At 44.0% G+C, this 18,297-nt stretch overlaps 1 protein-coding gene across 2 annotated transcripts in view; it reads left to right on the top strand.

Annotated features, from left to right (window-relative positions):
• Window positions 1-18,297, top strand: part of dmd (dystrophin) — a 279,023-nt gene that overhangs the window by 182,400 nt on the left and 78,326 nt on the right. For both annotated transcript variants that reach the window (XM_084346660.1, XM_084346659.1), the window contains exons 32-45: window positions 1,110-1,244; window positions 3,696-3,845; window positions 8,527-8,688; window positions 10,491-10,601; window positions 11,269-11,442; window positions 11,531-11,686; window positions 11,777-11,947; window positions 12,167-12,346; window positions 12,520-12,642; window positions 13,470-13,640; window positions 14,095-14,217; window positions 14,303-14,437; window positions 15,925-16,077; window positions 17,792-17,962. In XM_084346660.1, coding sequence (XP_084202786.1) covers window positions 1,110-1,244; window positions 3,696-3,845; window positions 8,527-8,688; window positions 10,491-10,601; window positions 11,269-11,442; window positions 11,531-11,686; window positions 11,777-11,947; window positions 12,167-12,346; window positions 12,520-12,642; window positions 13,470-13,640; window positions 14,095-14,217; window positions 14,303-14,437; window positions 15,925-16,077; window positions 17,792-17,962 — 2,115 coding nt within the window. The remainder of the gene's footprint in view (window positions 1-1,109; window positions 1,245-3,695; window positions 3,846-8,526; window positions 8,689-10,490; window positions 10,602-11,268; window positions 11,443-11,530; window positions 11,687-11,776; window positions 11,948-12,166; window positions 12,347-12,519; window positions 12,643-13,469; window positions 13,641-14,094; window positions 14,218-14,302; window positions 14,438-15,924; window positions 16,078-17,791; window positions 17,963-18,297) is intronic.

Genomic DNA, 18,297 nt, shown 5'->3' with positions numbered 1-18,297 from the left:
GATGTTTAGAAAAACAATGAGGCTCAGCTATCATTAAATCCCTTTGTGGTATCAGGAGATTAAAATAATGAATAAAGTTACAGCTGCTCTGCCAGGTGTTTAAAATGCACTCTCTTGATTTAGAGAGGCGCATATTGTTCCTGCTTTGATAAACGCTGATGAAAGAAAAAGCTTTTCTCTCTTATGAAAGAAAGCAAACAACCGAACATCAGAATTTTAGCAGATTTCTGTATAATTGGTAAGATTCATTAAATTTGAGTAATCAAATCGAGTCTTTTTTCACCTTCACATCTCCTCGTTTACAAGTATTTAGATTTTTACACGATGCAATACCCGATGAAGTGTTTCTGATAAAGAAGCTGCTTTGCTCATGCTTAACCATCCTCGCCAAAAATCAAGAAGTAACCAAGCTGAGAATGAAATCACAGAGATTGCATCTGTCACGTTTCAACCTCCACTTGGTTCAGCCATAAGGAAAGTACAGTCCGGTGGTCGCGGAGAGCTCTGTGTCCGACTCAACAGACTGTGGCTTTTGCCCTCTGTGCAACATTTATTGACCGACGCGAGTGCTGGATTGTGGGAAGAAGCCTTGACATTCAGACGATATCCTGTGTGCAGAGGAAGCCTGTAATATATTTTTCATCAGGCAGTGCTTTGCTTCCTCTTGCCATGAAACAGCACCTGACAGCAGGAAAAGTAACTTTTGACATTTTTGAAAAGCTGTGTTTAAAACTGCCTGCCCACTTGATAATGCCAGAAACCACATGCTGCCACCAACGCCGTCTTCGGTGCATTAATATTGTCGTTTTTAAATTGTTTGTTTGTGTGAAATCTGCTCAGAAGACTTTTTTTTATTTTTTCCACTATGTTGGCTTCATTTCACATTTAGGAAGCCAGTTCAATCTCTTCAGCCAGACAGAGGCAACTGTTGCTAATTCGCAGATGGAAACAAACTCATCAAGCATGTTGATGTTGAACAGATGTTGATGTGATGGTTTCCTCTCCCGTCTTCTTCTTCTCCTTCCTTGTTAACCATGCACTCATCCTCTCTTTTTTGTCTCTTTTTCGCACTTCCTGATGATTTTGTGCGTGTGTGTGTGTTTTTGCAGGAAGTGTGGGCGTGTTGGTGCGAGTTGCTCTCCTACCTGGAGCAGGAGAACGCCTTCCTGGACCAGCTGGAGCAGAAACTGGACGAGACGGACAACCTGCAGGGGGGAGCGGAGGAGCTGCAGGAGGCGCTGGATGTGAGTAGAGGGTGTTAACTTGAAGGAAGAATGTTAAACGGTTTGTGTGTTGGTGTTTTGTTTCTCCTCTCTGAAGTAGGAGGCCAGGGCGATTCTTATTCCGTTTCGGTTTAGCCTGCTTTGCCGAGCCAAGCAGTGATCACATGCGTTCTTCCACTGCATCCTCGCAGCAGGGGACGCCGCGGTGAGCCGCCCGCCCGCGCTGTTATGGTTTGGTGGCAGCCAAACGGGGACGCCTCCTCCCACGGACCGAAGCTGAACTGATTAGCTGAACTCATGTGTGTCTGTGTTGGAGACCGGAGACAAAAAGCTCTCTTTGTTCAGCTCTTTGTACGAGCCGAATCTCTGATGTTTGGAGTTTAGTTTCACTCCTGAGTTCCAGTTTTTCTGAGAGCTTTCAGCCGTGTTGGAGCTGTGTGAAGTTACTGCACAGGGGCGGTCTCAGGTTATCTGAGAGGCAGGGGTGAAAAATAAAAAGGGCACCTTATTGGAAGGGCACCCAAAAGCGATGCCTTTTCTGTCATTGAGTAAAGTGACGACCCCCGGCTGATTTAATGGTTATTTCATATGATATGCATTACAATCACAGTCCACACCAACTGATAATCTGTACAATTAGCCCAAAAAGTGAACACAATAACTGCAGGAAGTTTGTGTAAAACCAGTGATTTGATGCAAACCGAACCCTTCCTGCAAACCTACAGAAGCTTTTATTGTGAAGGCAGGTGTAGGAAATGCTGTGTTTGCCATAGAGGTAATGTTGTTAATGGTGCTATTTTTGAATAAAGATGAGTTTATCCTATTAGATGAGGACACATGTGGATCAGTTTAACGTTCTGCAGAGGGGGATAGTACAAGAAAAAAACATCCACAGTGAGCTTTTGGATGCCAGTTTGAGGCAACACTCAACAAGGAGGGAGTCTGATCCTTGTGGGCTTCAGAGCGATTTCTTTGTCTTTCGTCACCAATTACTACGAGGACTCAGGCCTCTGTCATCTACAAGCTCGACCGAGTGGAACAAATAACCTCCATCATGAGATGAACACCAGCCAACCCAACTGAGCAAACGTGACAAAGAAAACAAAGGAAAGAAAACAAAAGAAAACAGAAAGGAAGAAAAGAAAACATCGAACATTATCAAGATGGATGAACGAGAGGACTGTTGCTGTGTGATGTTTTTGAGCTGGAGAAATAAATTATTTAAGAGAAGCAACAAGGTTTTGTCAAAAGAAAACAGAAGAACACAAGAAAGAAACACAACATGTCAACCTGTAATGGTGAGATTTACCTTTTAGGCAGTAAGTAAGAGCAAAGCAAAACAATAACCAATAGAATAGAGTGAACTCATACCTACTACATAAATAAATAATTTAATGTCTAAAAAAGGAACAGGAAGGTGGGAATACTTATCAAGTCCTGTGAAAAACATAAATATTTCAGTTTTTATGTTCACCGCACATCGAATCAACAAGTCAAAGAAAAGCGATTCAAAGCAAAGCAAGAACAAATACTCAGAACGAAAGACAAATCAAAAACAAGTGTAGAACGAGGGAAGTCTCCGAACATGATCAACTCCGTAAATCATCGGGAAAAAATGAACTTGATGGAGTATGGGAGGAATTGAAATAACAGCCAAAGGGTAAAAAAATGAGTTTTCTTTTTGTTTTAATGAGAGGAAGCAGCGGCGGAGAGAGAAATCATTCACAGCGAGGTACTTCTGGAAAAAGGTAATTTCATCTGATGAAGGAAAATATGACGGCGATTATGTTAGAAGCCATTTGGAGGAAATAAAGTCAGATTTAGTGCGTAGACGTCAACTCACGCACGGAGCAAAATTAACTTAATCCACTGGAATTTACGCTGAATCTTGCAATTAGAGACAGCGGGCTTCGTGAGGAAATAAAGTGAAAGGCTTATGTGTTAACCCCAACTCCTTAATTTGCTTAAACTGTGCTTCTGCAGATTGCTTCAGATGTTGCATGCGGGGATTTGGTGAGATTAAACAATGCAAAAAGCTTAAAGCCTCCAGACCAGGATGCATCCCGTCATTTAAGGTAGTGCAGAGCAGCGAAAATGCAAATATCTGCCCACTCAGCTCTATTTTGCTCTGCTAAACGCCCGACTGATCAGCCACACAGACCTTTTTTTTACGGATTTCAGAAGATGTGAAAAGCTGTTAAGCGCCGAGGTCAGACGAACAAGAGCTAATTGACCTCTTTTAGCCTCTGCGTGTCATCACCTCACGCTCTTATCCTGCATAATATTCAATTTTCCTTCTCCTCCCTCATTGTGACTCACCTCCGCGCAAAACAATAACAGTTTGCATGCGAGAAGACGGCGTCACAACGTCGCTGCCGCCGTCGAGCCGAGGGTTTTAGCTGGAGAACTGGAAGATTAAGTCTGTGAAAGTGTGACTGATGACATCCTGTGTGCGTTTGTGTGTGTGTGCAGGGTCTGGAGGTCCTTTTGCGGCACCCAGAGGACAACAGGAACCAGATTCGAGAGCTGGCCCAGACACTGATGGACGGAGGCGTTCTGGATGAGCTGATACAGCAGAAAGTGGACGCCTTCAACACACGATGGGATGAGCTGATGGCCAGGGTAAGACATGCAGTACTCATTAATACAGAAATGCAATGCGCTGAGGAGGACGTGAGGGAGTATATGAGGAGTATGGGAAGTATATGACTGTTTTCTAGCTCTGCTCTGATTGGTCCAGGCTGAGATTGGCTGAGTAATGCAGATCACGGCCACCTGGGTGATCTATATGTCTGTTATCCGACAGCGCCTGACAAATATCCGTCTGAACTCGTGTCTGACTTTTGTCTCTCAGCTTGTTTCTTGACGCAGCACCTGTAGAGGGCTTCTGGAGCTCCTCAGCAGTCTGCCCAGCTCCTCCTCACTCTCTCCAACAAAGTTACCAAGGATTACTGGAGTTGTGATTGATGACCAACCGCGGTCGTGTCACTTCGCTATAAAGGGTGGCCCGCTCGACCTGGTCTTAACTTGACTGAGTACGCCACTCAACTCTTTGTGCAGTCATTAGTTTTCCCTCGCCTTGACTGCCGTGACGCCCGTCTGTCAGGGCTGCCAGCACGCAGCCAGAGTCAAAGCTGCCAATTGTCTGTAATGTTTTTGGTCCTCAATCAGCCGAAGTCAGCTCGTGTCCATCATGCTGCTCACACGAAGTCTTAAGCATTGTCTTTAAATACAGGAACTACATTTAATAGTGATTCAAAATTCAGTGCACTTCTTCCTCATCTTCCTTTCCACCCTTTTCTTCTATCTGACTCTCCTAAATGTTCTTATCCTCCTCCCCCTACTTCTTCTGCCTTTTCTCCTTCGATCTCTTCCTCCTCCTCCTCCTCTTCCTCCTCCCCTTCCCTTCGGCCATCCTCAGCCATCATCAGTGGCAGCGCTGCATTCTCAGCCTCTTGTGGTGATCCTCGGTGACAGATTACAGTAGACACACACATAGAGACACACACTCACAGCCCGCCGGGTTGATCCTCCCTCACAATAGAACCAGATTAATGTTCTCCTTGCAGCCTGATAAGCCTCCCTTTGTTTGTCTACCCATCAGAGACAGTGTGTGTGTGTGTGTGTGTGTGTGTGTGTGTGTGTGTGTGACACTGTCTTCTATTTCAGACTTTCTATGCTTTTTTGGAGGAAGTGTCGTAGCGTGTGTTGTCTGTGCGTGCGCGTTTGAAAGCGTCACAGAGGCGGGCGTCCTTTGTTTCGGTGTGTATGTCAGCATGTATGCATGCGAGGTGAGGCCGGGCGGCTCCGAGCCCTGTTTGTTTGTCATCTATAAAGGGGACGAGGAGCTCAGAGGCAGGACGCGGGCGTTTGTGAGTATCTCTGGAAAGACAGATGGCAGAGTAAAGGCACGCAGAGACCAAAGTATTGCCTTAATGTTTTTTCCCCTTTCTTTTGACCTGTTGGGAGTGCATCGAGAGATTTTTCTCTTTTTAAAAGTCCTTTTTCTAACTTGATCGGTGCCGTTTGAAGAACGCGCTGTCGAATCTCTGGGGTTGTTTTGCGTACCGTCCTGGGGACAGTCATTTTTCAGCCTTCCAGAAACCAGGGAAGAAAACTCGATATTTCATAGTAAATATAAGAATGTGATCTGAGCTGTTTTGACAGATTGATGTTGAAAAACGTTCCCATCTCAGAGAGTGCAGCAGATACCTTAAATTGTACAAAGGAAAGTGCTCAAACCTAATTGCCAATTCGATACCTTAAGTTTGTGACTGTTAACACGACAGTCGTGTTCGATTTTTAGGCAGATATTAGGAAGTAAAAAAATTCCAATATAGATATATCCACCGATAAACACACGATTTTTGCAATGATCCCTGAAATGTGATTATCAAACACTTGTGAAAACGAACTGAGGCAGGATATTTTACAGTTAAACAAAAACTATATTATTCTGCATTATAATCCCTAAAAAAGAACAGCACATATCAGGCAGCATATAGGCCGACAACCATATATAATAAGTGTAAGTTTCTGCAAACCGATATATATCGTTCTAAAAACATAAGCAGCCATACTAGAATTTTGCCCTCAACTGTCCAAATGTAGATGTAAAAACTTACGTACTGCACCTTTTGATAATAACAATAATGATAAACAGTCAAATTTTGATTAAACACAATAGAATAAATACTAAAAGGCACTCTGAAAGGGAGTTTCTGACCACTAGTAGCACTAGAGAGCAGTGTTTTAAGAGTAGGTCCTCATTTCATTGGGTACAACTACATTCTCCTATCTTATCATCTTCATCTTCATTTTTACGCTATTCCGCTCATTGACAGTTGGTGGCAGTATGCGTCGACTAAGAATTTGTAGCTGTCATTCAAATCAAAGTTAGATGTAGAAAAACAAAACTACTTCTTATCTATTTCCTTCTTCTTATCCACATAAAAGTGTGAGTAACTGTCGGAGCAGACTGTCAACACTCCCCCAGCGTCAGACGGAGCCCAGTTCTGAGCGGTGCCGGGGTCCAAGCGACTGCAGAGACAGTAGAAAATAGTCTGTAATCTCATTATATCAATGTCCCACTTTGAAACTCATGTGGAGATAAAGCCGGCCCGCGCATTGCTTAAAAAAAAAATGTTGTTTCACATCTCCGCCTGCACTCCTTCTTCAGATCAAAGAGGCGTGTTTGCCAGTTTAATTTCAGCTCCTTGTAACGGCTGAAAACCAATATGAGGAACTGCCGACAACGCCGCTCGCGCTCTGCCGACGGCGCTTCCAACGCGAGGCCGTTAAGCAAACAGCGATCGTCTATCTCCCTCGCACGCAGTCGTCGCGTTGGGGAGCGCGTGTCTGTGTGTGTGAGCGCAATGAGTAACAAGGGGGGAAAACCGGGTGTTTAATGGGAAAATGTATTCATGAGCCGACAATTGCCAGGGAAATGGAGTACATCGCCGCGGGGAAGGTTGTTATCAATGTTTGTCTAAATATTTTATCCGGCTCAAGCTCTCGTTTCATACATTATCGACGAAGACATGGAGGCGAGAACGCACAAAAACCCCTCATCATGCGTCCGCCGGCAACATTGGAAGTGATGTGTGTGTGACACAAGAGCTAGGCCGGCTCAGGGCTATACTTAGAGTCGTTATCCTGCTGTATGGGATTAGCATGCTCACCTGTAAACACATCTACACCGTCACTCTCTGTTTCCCCTCCGACACATGAGCCCGCACAGGTCTGTGATGTAATAGGCCGGTTCATTAGTTAATCTAGTCAACAGAGGGAAGAGAGACGGGAAACACTGCAGTAGTCGCGGGGCGTCTGACCACTTCGCTGACATCAGGAGATCATCGGTTATCGCGGCCTTGATGTGGTTGTTCACAAAGAGACGGCATGAGAGAGAAACCCCGGAGTCCGGCCTTCAAGAGGGTACAGGCAGGGGGAGTGTGTGTGTGTGTGTGTGTGTGTGTGTGTTGGGAGGGGTGTTTGTACTTGTAGCTCTGTCTTGTGTGTGTGCTCATGTGTCAGTAGTCTATTCAGGAGGATTGTTTGTGCTACACAGGCTCTGGCACACCTGCGTTTTAAAGGCTGAAATTTTGAAGCTAGATCAGTTTATTTCAATGGGATCACCGCAATTAGTGGGGATTAGCGTGGGTGAAGGAAATCTGCACAATTTATCTTCAACTTTGGTGAGCTGGCATCATTAAACTTGCGCCGTAGCCCAGAAGCAGCAATTAACCGTGGATCAAACGAGGAAAATCTGGATCCAGCGTCGGAGGTGGAGCCCTGTCGCTCCTACGACGGCTGCTCAGTAGCGCTAAATCCAAAAATGCTTGACTTCCTGGCAACTGAATCACCCGGATCGTCCACGTTGCGGGGCCAACAGAGCGTGCGCGCTAGAGACTAACAGTCAGGGGAAAGAAACCCAGTCCAGAGAAGATATCAAATAGAGGGATGTCACAATGTCACCAGGCCTCCAGAACAACATATTTCACAAACCAGAATATTTTTATCACTGTTTATTTGCGTGTTAGCTTGGGTTTCAAGACCCCTGACTCTCAGCCCGAGGGCCATTTGTTTCTACTCAAACCATATCGTTTAATCTTAAAAAGGATTTCCATAATCAGCTGGTCGCTTTAGTTTTTATCAGCTGTTACTCAAACAGGAGGGCTATTCTCAGCTCCAGATGAATCCACATTTGCTGCTCTAGTGAGTATTTCTGGCAGCGGTCGTATTAAACTACAGTGTGTGTGTCGCCCGGTGCAACAGTGTGGCTCATTGATGTGTTTTTAATAGATTTTGGACAACAATGGAGCTCCGCGGCACAGAGGAATGAGATATAATCGACTTTCGATACGCAGACTATACCGGATTTTTGAATGTTGTCGGTCAATCTTATTTTTAACTTTCTATTGGCCTAATTCCAGCATTTAAAATGTAGCACACTGTGTCTCTGTGCACAACTGTAGAGGTTGTGGTGTTACTCAGCACAGACTTTTTATACACACACAGTAAACAAGATAACGGGTTTAAATACGTGAATGAAATATCTCAAGCTCACCCGGAGGATTCTCCAAAGACGCGTCTTATCTGAATCTCATGGCTCCCTTATCCAGATCCTCCGAGAGATTATTCAAGCTATTGTTTAGGGAAATTGTTTTTATATACATGAGCCTGTTTGTCTGTGTGTGTGTGTGTGTGTGTGTGTGTGTGTGTGTGTGTGTGTGTGTGTGTGTGTGTGTGTGTGTGTGTGTGTGTGTGTGTGTGGTTTCTGACGAGGGGTTTCCTGTCTCCTCAGGCGGCGCTCAGGCAGAAGGAGCTGGAGAAGAGCGTCCAGTGGGCCCAGGAGAATGACAAGACGCTGAGGCAGATACAGGACTCGCTGGCCAACACCGACCGCCACCTCACCGCGTACCTGGCGGACCACATCGACGCCCAGCAGATACCGCAGGAGGCTCAGGTAGCCGTCAGTGTGTGTCAACGCTTCAATACTTTAATGATCCGGCATTTAAAACTGAGTGATTCTTAATTTTCTTTAACAATGAGCCTCTGATAAATGGTCAAGATGTCCATTTACTTTATTTAAAAGGCCTTTAAAGGTGCAATATGTAAGAATTTTAGATAAAAACATTAAAAAATGAACTAAAATAAACGTATATCTTATCATATCTCATCTGACCTGTAAGTTCGGACCGCTACCTGCATGGCTAACTGAGATAACTGAGCTAACTCAAAGATCCTCTTTGTTTCTGCCAACCGAGCCGGCTAACTTCAGGTTTAGCACCTGGCTAACTTGAATACGAGGACAACCTGGTGCATCACGTTTTGTTGTAATGACAAGGTTTGGCCACTACGAAAGTTTTCTTTAAAGCCTGGCGCTCTTCCTGAAGGCTTAAGCTAACTAGCTAAGGGCAGCTACAGTTGTGCCAACTCTTACATATTGCACCTTTAATCACTTCAGTCTAAAAACCAGGATTGATCAGATGACTTTGGGCCAACCAGGCCCATAAAGACCCACCTTGAAGTGCAGTAATTGCGCTGGACCAGACTGTGTTCAGCTGTACCGTCTTGGTTCTGGGTCGGGGTGTGTTAAATACAAAAAGTTCTGCTATCTGAACACAAAGTTTCCGGCTTACCGTCAGTAATTGCAGGTTTCAGCCGACTCATAAAACACCGCGAAGCCTTTGGCCCTGTCAGAGTCGATCATTACAGAGACGGCTGCAGGTGGAGAGAGGAGAGGGGAGAGAAGGACAGGAGGTTGGAAAACACACTTCAAGATAAAAATACACATCTTTTGTGTGTTTGTGCACGTGCAAAGGAACCCAAGAGAAAATGGCAAATGCTGTTATTCTCTCTGTGGTCCTAATTAAACCCGGAGCTGCTTTGGACGTGACAGCACACACACACACACACACACACACACACACACACACACACACACCCTCACTGCCTCTGTCTTTTTGTCTACTTCCTCTTACATCCACTTCTTCCACTTATCTCCTCGTCCCTCGTTTGTTTTTTCTCTCCGACACACCTTCCTGCCGAAGGAAACGCTAGAATATCACATAACGTCCCGCGATGACAGGATGACTGATGGTACAGTAACGTGACGGAGAGTGTGTGAGTGAGTGTGTGTGGACGGAGAGATTACCTCCACGTGCGCCGGAGACCACCGGTGCAACGGGTGACATTTCTCACACACACACACACACACACACACACACACACACACACACACACACACACAGACAGGAGGATGAGAGAGTGATTGGATTAGAGTGATGTGGATGAGCATATGTGATTACAGGGTACTTGGTATTTAAAAAGAGAGTGGGGTGACAGAGGCCGTGTGTGTGTGTGTGTGTGTGTGTGTGTGTGTGTGTGTGTGTGTGTGTGTGTGTGTGCGTGTGTGTGTGTGTGTGTGTCAGAGAGAAAGACCGAGGGGCAGGCTGACCGGTTATTAAAGACTTGGAGCAGCCTCTCCTCTCTCCTTGATTCCTCCTGCCCCCTTGTGGTAAGAAGACGCAGGTACACTATAAATCAATTTACACTGAGTCTTATTTGGCCTTTTCACAACACACGCCTTCAGTCAGTGTTGTAAAAAGTATCTTAAAGCCCCACTTGAGTAAAAGTAAAGCTGCTGGGTTAGAATATACGAATAGCCTCGAGTTAAAGACTTCAAACATCTGGTATTAAATTAACTTAATTTGACATTTATATTAAAAATGTGTGTGTTTTTTTTTATGTGTTTGTGTTTGACAGAAAATCCAGGCTGAGCTGAGCGGCCACGATGCGACCCTGGAGGACATGAGGAAGAAGAACCAGGACAAAGAGCCGTCCCAGAGGATCGTGGGACAAATAGACCTCACCCAGGTGATGAGATGATAGTGCAAATAATAAATAATGGAAAAATAAATATGCTAAAGCTAAATGTAAAATATCAGTCCTAACTTATCCAACAGAGGAAAAAAAAACATCCTTAAGCAGTGATATCATGCAAACATATACAAAATGGAGTTTGGAGATTTGCGCACAAGGTCAGTTAAAGCATCACCAGTAACACCCCGGTGTCTTGTCAGAAGATTTCAATAATTAACGAAGGTGTCCGTGTTGTGCCAGCTGTGCGTGCTGCACTCATGAGAGCTGCGAGTGTGATCCGCTGCCAACGAGTCCGTCTGAGCAGGTGGAAGCAAAGTCCGGCGAAAACATGGAGGAAGCTGCTGCATCTGCAGACCGCACTTAACTCTGCGTTGTTCTTCTTCTCCGATTTATATATTTATTTACTGGCTTTACCAGCTGTTGTTGCTGGAGTTCATTCGGAGATAATTGCAGTCTAGTTTTGTCAGTTTTGTAAAAAGTACTCAAAACTTTTACTTGAGTAAAAGTATCTGATGGTAAAAGTATCTGATGTTAAATGTACTTAAGTATTAAAAGTACAAGTAAAAGTAAATGATACATATACTTCCATAATTGTACTTAAGTACTGTACTTGAGTAAATGTACTTAGTCACATCCCTTTGTTTGTTTGTTTGTTTTACAGAAAATGCTGACAGACGTGTGGACAAAGTTCCGGTTCTTCCAGAAGCCGGCCAACTTCGACGCTCGGCTGGCCGAGTGTGAGCGCGTGCTGGCCGGGGTCAAGAACCAGGTGGGGTTGCTGGAAATCGGCAGCGTGGAGCAGGACGTGGTGCAGTCGCAGCTGGAGCAGTGCATGGTGGGTGATCGCATCGCGGCGGCGGATAGACGGATGATTGGTCGGATTGGACCTGTGATAGATCCTGGTGTGTGTTTGTGTCTAACAGAAGATGTACAAGATGCTGAGTGAAGTGAAGGGGGAGGTGGAGACGGTGATAAAAACGGGCCGGCAGATCGTCCAGAAGCAGCAGACTGAGCAGCCCAAAGAGCTGGACGACAGAGTGACCGCCCTCAAACTGCTCTACAACCAGCTGGGATCACAGGTCAGCACACACACACACACACACACCATCATCATCATCATCATCCAAGTAAGATATCAACATTTATTTGTCCTTTTTATCTGTGTGTAGGTAACTGAGAGTAAACTGGAGCTGGAGAAAATCCTGAAGTTGTCGAGGAAGTTGCGTAAGGAGCTGAACGGGCTGACGGAGTGGCTCGCCGCCACTGACGCCGAGCTGACCAGGCGCTCTGCCGTGGACGGTATGCCCAGCGACCTGGAGGCGGAGGTGGCGTGGGCACAGGTATGACACACAAAACACAAAACTTAAAGTCTTCAGTGTGACGGGGGAAGGTGGAACAAACATGCCACTGGCAATCTCCAAAAAGATTGAGAAAGGGAAGAAAGAAACTTCTTATTCACTCTCTTTTTGCTCAGTTTTGGTCTCCACCAACCCCCGAGAAAAATATCAAAAATATTAAAAGTCTGTTTTCACGTTATTTCTCTCTTTCTCTCGCTTCAGTCCATCCACGAGGAGACAGAGAGGCGTCAGCCTCACCTGCAGTCTGTGGTGGACCTCGCCGAGGCCCTGAAGGTGCTGCTGCGGGGCCACGGGGGCCTCGTGGACGACAAAGTCAGCCTGCTGCACTGCAACTGGATCGCAGTCACATCCAGAGCAGAAGAGTGGCTCAACCTGCTGCTGGTCAGAGAAAGAAACAGAACATAAAACCCTCCATGATGCTCGTTTTGTCTGCCTCATCGGCGCTTAAAATATACCTAACTCTCCAAAAATAGATCGTTGGAAGTGTCACTGTTTGCAGCCTGAAGAAGTGAGTACCTTGAACGTCTCCCTCTCTTCCTCTCTCTCTCTCTCAGGACTACCAGCGGCAGATGCAGAAGTTGGATCGAGAGATTAAGGAAGTGAACGGATGGATCGACGGAGCAGAGAAACAGATGGACGAGATGGACGGCCAGGGACCCAACGATGCTGTGCTTAAGGTCGTAATGTTTATCTTTATGTGTCTAGTGCTTGATGTTATCTCATATGTTTACTGCTCTGTATCATTAGATGTGAGGGAGGTCGTTTTTCAAGAAGAAATTACTTGAAATACAAATAATGATCGTGTTTTGATTAGATGAGAGAATCAGTTATCATCTCTTTTATGTTGTGTTCGTGCCCTGTGGGAGGCAGCGAGTGTTTATTCTTCAGTGTTATTAAATACTGTGTTAATGCCATTTTAATTTAGTGGAATAAACTGAATGCAAATTATTCACTTTTTTGAACAAAGGCACGCATTTGTTTACCAATTTTGTATTATAAACAACAGTGTGCGGATGACATACGGGTAAAAGTGGGTTTTTTTGTTATTTTTATTTATTTTATTTTTATGATTTTCATTATAAGCCAGCACCATACAAAACAAAACAAACAAATGATAATAAATACACACTAAAGAGAGTTAGATTGTCCATTTACAATCAGAAGGATATGAAAAAAGAACAATAAACACAAATAAAACAGCCGTGGTTACAAATTTAAATAATGAAAAAATGTTTTTTGAATGACTGCGTCATCTTCGTAGCTCTTTGAATCTGTGTAAAGAAGTTTCAGCAATTTCACAAAACATATTCAGGATTTTTTCTGCCTGAACTGCCCAGAATTTAAAAGCAGCATCATTAAGCACAAAACATGAAAGTGTTGTTAGCCCCCCGAAAAAGTGAAACAAGACATCCACTGAACTTCAAACCCTGCTTCTTTCATGTCTTTGACTTTCATGCCTCGGCGTCTCTGACTGACTGACTGTTTGTGTGTTTGTGTCCTGCAGGTGTTGCGTGCGGAGCTGGAGACGACGAGGGCTAAGATGGACGAGGTGAACGCTCTGGCCCAGGAGCTCATGTCCACCAGGGGGGAGAACTGCCAGGCCCAGGTGGGACCCAAAGTGGAGCAGATCAACCGGAGATTTGACATCGTCGCGCAACGCATCGCCTCTGGACTGGTGGGGAAGAAGACGATTATACGCTCTGACTACTAATATGACAAACAGCAATAACACTCACACGCAATCTGCTGAGATTCAATTAATCTGTCAGTCGTTGTTTGTTTGTGATTTTGACTTGAAGCTGCAGCTTTAAATGGACTCTCTCTCTTTCATCGTCCTTGCTAAATACTATAATTCAAATATCCCCATAAATTTACTTCAAACTCTCTCCAAACACACTCCGAACTCGCTAAATTTACTCCAAACTCTGCCTAAATTTACTTCAAAGTCTCGCTAAATAGACTTCAAACTCTCTTGCTAAATGTACTTTAAACCCTCACTTACCAGACTTCAAACTCTCACACTAAATTTACTTCAAGCTCCCGCTAAATCTGCTCCAACCTCTCCGACTAAATTTACTTTCTCCTGGCCACTAATGATCTTCCTTTCCTCGTCTGCATGTGCGTGTCAGACGGCAGCGTCGGCCAAGGAGCTGGAGCAGTACTACAGCGAAGCACAGATCTGGCTGGAGCTCCTGGAGGAGGAAGCCAAACAGGGCGAGAACCTCAAGGAGGAGGACTTCCAGGAGGACAAGGTCTCACACATGCACATACACCAGAATAATGACGGCTTTCTTGACTGTAACATGTGCACTTATGAACAATGTGTGTGCCGTGCAGGATTGTGAAGAAGGTGCAGTGAAGGAGTTATTGTTGAAAGGAGAGAGTCTACAGAAGAGAGTCCCGGATCAGGACAAGAGAGAGCAGCTCAGACTGAAACACAACCAGCTCAACAGCAAGTACAACACCGTCAAGGTAACTACAAACTGTGAGACACCGGACCAAATCAATGCTGTGGCGATCAAACATGTCTGATATTTACAGCTCGACAGTAGCAGCGCCCTGAACTGCTGCAGCCAGAAGATGAATGAGGCCGAGCGCCGACGTCCGTCTAAAATCAATTAAATCAGAAGTCATGTCATCATAAGGCACACACACGTAATGCGGGTTTTTCCACTTCAAAATGCCATCTGACTGACTCATCCTTACTTTTGATTATTTTTTCCATTTGCTGAATGTCACTCTGCGATGAATTGTGGGTTATTTCCTTAGTTTGGCATTTTGGGAAAATACGCTTTTCACTTAAAAAGACTGATGCCACTCATGTTTGTGCATTAAAGGTGCAGTATGTAAGAGTTGCCCACCTCCAAACAAACATGGCTGCCGGATAGTTAGCTAAGCTAGCCATGTAGCTAACTCTCCTATTAGCTGAGTCTACTTGGAAAATGTTGGTTTCGTTCACATCTTGAGGTAAAAAGTGGCCAGGGGCTAGCTGGCTAGCATGCTAACTTCAGTAGATGGATGTCTTTGACGTAACATCAAAACAGTTATTTCTTCACGTTCTGTTGATAATGTTAGTTCATTTTTCAGTGTTTTAAACTAAAATTCTTATATATTGCAACTTTAATCATGAAGCTAGAACTGAGATAGGTTAGCTTAGCTTATCTTAGCTTAAAGACTGGAAACAGGGACGAAATAAACAAGAAATATATAACATGTTGATTAGTGAACTTTAGACATGTTAAACAGATTTTGTAACATTCACAAAAAGCCATGCTAGCTTTTCCCGCTGTTTCCAGTTTTTATGCTAAGCTAAGCTACTCGTACTGGCTCTAACCTTATACTTAAAGGTTAAATGTGGTACTTTTCTGCTCCTTCCATTGCATTCATGTTACAACACCACTGTTGTTCAAGTCATCTGCCCCCTAAGTGGTTGCCAGTTTGTGCACTAGCTAATGTTGTTAACACCAGATAACGTTAACGTTGATGGCACCGGCTAGCTAATATTAGCGCAGTACAATATGCTGGGTGCATAATGTAGAACTCAAATAATGTTTTTAAGGAAAAGAGATGAGATATCAGCGTTGTATCAGTCTTTTCATCTCACTCTCTGCTTGATAACAAGCAGGTGCATTTTCCGAAAAGCTGACCTGTAAGGAAAGTGTGCAGAAATGCAGATTTATGGGAAAAATAGTCAAAAGTCAAACAGAGAGCTCTCAAACACTCGCCAATTTCCCAGTGGCACAGCCTTGAGCTCTCAGAGACTTAGCTCGATCGTTCATCAAAGTCTGGGACATTAGCATCAGGCATTACACGAACTTAATCCATTTCTTACAGCTTATCTGGGTCCAGGTCTCAGTGGCAGCACCCTGAAGCTTTTTATATTCTCAAACCTAAAGCAGACACATTTCATGACACGTCACTGCGATGTCTGAGACGTTCCTGTGTGTGTGAATGTGTAGGACTTGCGTGTGCTGAGAAACAGGAAGGCGCTGGCCATCGCTCCCCAGTGGTACCAGTACAGAAGGAAGTCACATGACCTGCTGGCCTGGCTGGACGACATCCAACGCAGCGTGGACCAGCTGCCCGACCCCCCCGAAGGAGAGCGGGTCAAGGTGACGACACACACATAAACACACACAACAATAATCTATTATCATGTCACCATCATGTTAAGTAATAATCATGAAGCTTAATATGCAGCCTCTTTATTTCTGTCTTCTTCATCATCCAGCTCATCATCTCACTCTCTCCACTCAGCTTTCTTTGTCTTTCATGTGTTCATGTTCCACATTTTCTTGGCTCATGTGTGGATAAACCTCTTTCTGTCTTTGTTTTCTTACCTCTCATCTTCTCCCACTTTTGGACAGAGGGTTGGTGTCAAGGCTTTTGCATTTTTATCCACTTTCTAAATAATTGCACCAGGAAACCATCCTTATATCTATTTAGAGTAATAATTGCACATCAATTCTTGTTCCCTTCAGCTTTCTGTGGTGGACCCACACTTGGGAAGGAGCTAATTAAACTGTGTTGTGTGCAGCATTTTAACATCAATAAATCATTACTAAATTATTTGTAAGACAGTCGTGAAATTCTTATTTACTATGACTTTAAATTACCAATGCCTACTGAGCTGCACACTGTATTTAAGTGTGTATATTAAAATTAGTATATGAGCAATTAAAATGAATTATAACATAAAAATGACTATGATTTAGTTGTAAGCATATATAAGGACATGTTTAAATTTATTAATGTATTTATGAACAATTAAAACTCTTATGAAGTATCTGTAATAGAGAGAACACATAAAAAGCTGTTTTCATATATTAAAGTGATATTAATATAATTAACTCCATTAATTCGACCATGATATATTGATGTTAAAGGTCCCATATTGTGATTTAAATGTTCAATCCACAGAGAAATTCGCACAGCACATATTCAGAAACTGTGTCTTTAAATGCGCCGTCAGGACTTTTATAAAGTTAACGTGGAAACACGGTGGGCGGGGCCTGCTCAGGCCTGTGAGGGCTGGCCAATCAGAGCAGACTGAGCTTTTCAGTTGGGGTTCCTTAAAGAGACAGGCACAGGCAGACACTCAAAATAAAGTATGAACCTTAAAATGAAACTATGGGGCCTTTAGTGCTACATTCAGGTGCAGCTTGTGGAAATACTGATGTGGAAAAGCTTTGACGGCCCAACCCTGGACTGCACCTGTTTCTCTGCCTCCACCCTGACTCTGTGTGTGTGTCTTTTACTTTCAGATGATCGTTATGACATTTCGCTAAGCGGGACGTCTGACTCGCTCGCCTCAGACTCACCTGTCATTGCCGCAACTGAGATTCCTCACTGCCTGTCTGTCTGTCTGTCTGTCTGCTCATCTATCTGTCTTTCTGTCTCTGCTTCTTTTCACCCCCCCACACCTCACACACTGCTATTACTCCTCTGTACTTATTTAAAAGGCCGGTGATTGTACTCCTACTCAATGTAAATAAAGTCTGAAGGCAGTGTGCGCCTCCTAATTACAGCACCGCTTATTTTATATGGATTGTTCAAATGGAGACGAATACTATCAATATACAATAAATTCCTTTGAATGTTTGACACTGACAAACATGATACTTTATCCCTTTTATTACTGTGCTGTGTCTTTGTTGGAGTGTGTGCTAAGGAGTAAATGAACGTCTTTTATTATTATTTATTAATTGTCACTGTGTGTGTGTGAGTGTATTATTCAAGTACATCCACATGCCTCTCTGTGCTTGACCCCCCCCTCCCCTGTGCTCAGCCAATAGCGAGTGACCACCTGGTTGATCTGTCCAATAGGAAATTGGCTCAGAGTTCGACAAGAAGAAGGAGGAGCTTAAGGAGTTGCAGGGCTTAGCCAATCAGCTCTCAGAAGCTGGAGCCGCCAATCTAGTGGAGCCCCGCCAACTCCAGCTCAACAAGCGCTGGGTTGAGGTGGAGGGCAAGTTCATACCCTTCAAAAGACAAAGTGTGAGTTTCAGTAGGCACGACTTCTTTATCTACAGTACTAACAGAGAGTACGATACTAATACTAATACTTCTGCATAATGCTGCTATCGAAGCTCTAAACATTTAAAAGAAAGTGTGTGAGACTCTAACAATTTTCACTAACTATTAGCATGAAATTAGCTTAAAAAGCTAACACTCAATTAGTGGAGGTTTGGGTTTTACTTAGGTCTTCATTTTATTTACAAAACAATGTATACTTCACAATTAAACAAAAAACAATATGGTGTCATCAGCGAACAAGGTTTATTCCAATTGGTTGTTCAGTTTCATTTCTGAGCCGAGTACAGGCTAAAGAA

Source organism: Pagrus pagrus (assembly GCF_965226575.1).
Source record: "Pagrus pagrus genome assembly, chromosome: 24".
Taxonomy (NCBI): Eukaryota; Metazoa; Chordata; class Actinopteri; order Spariformes; family Sparidae; genus Pagrus; species Pagrus pagrus.
This window is presented reverse-complemented; position numbering and strand designations above follow the sequence as displayed.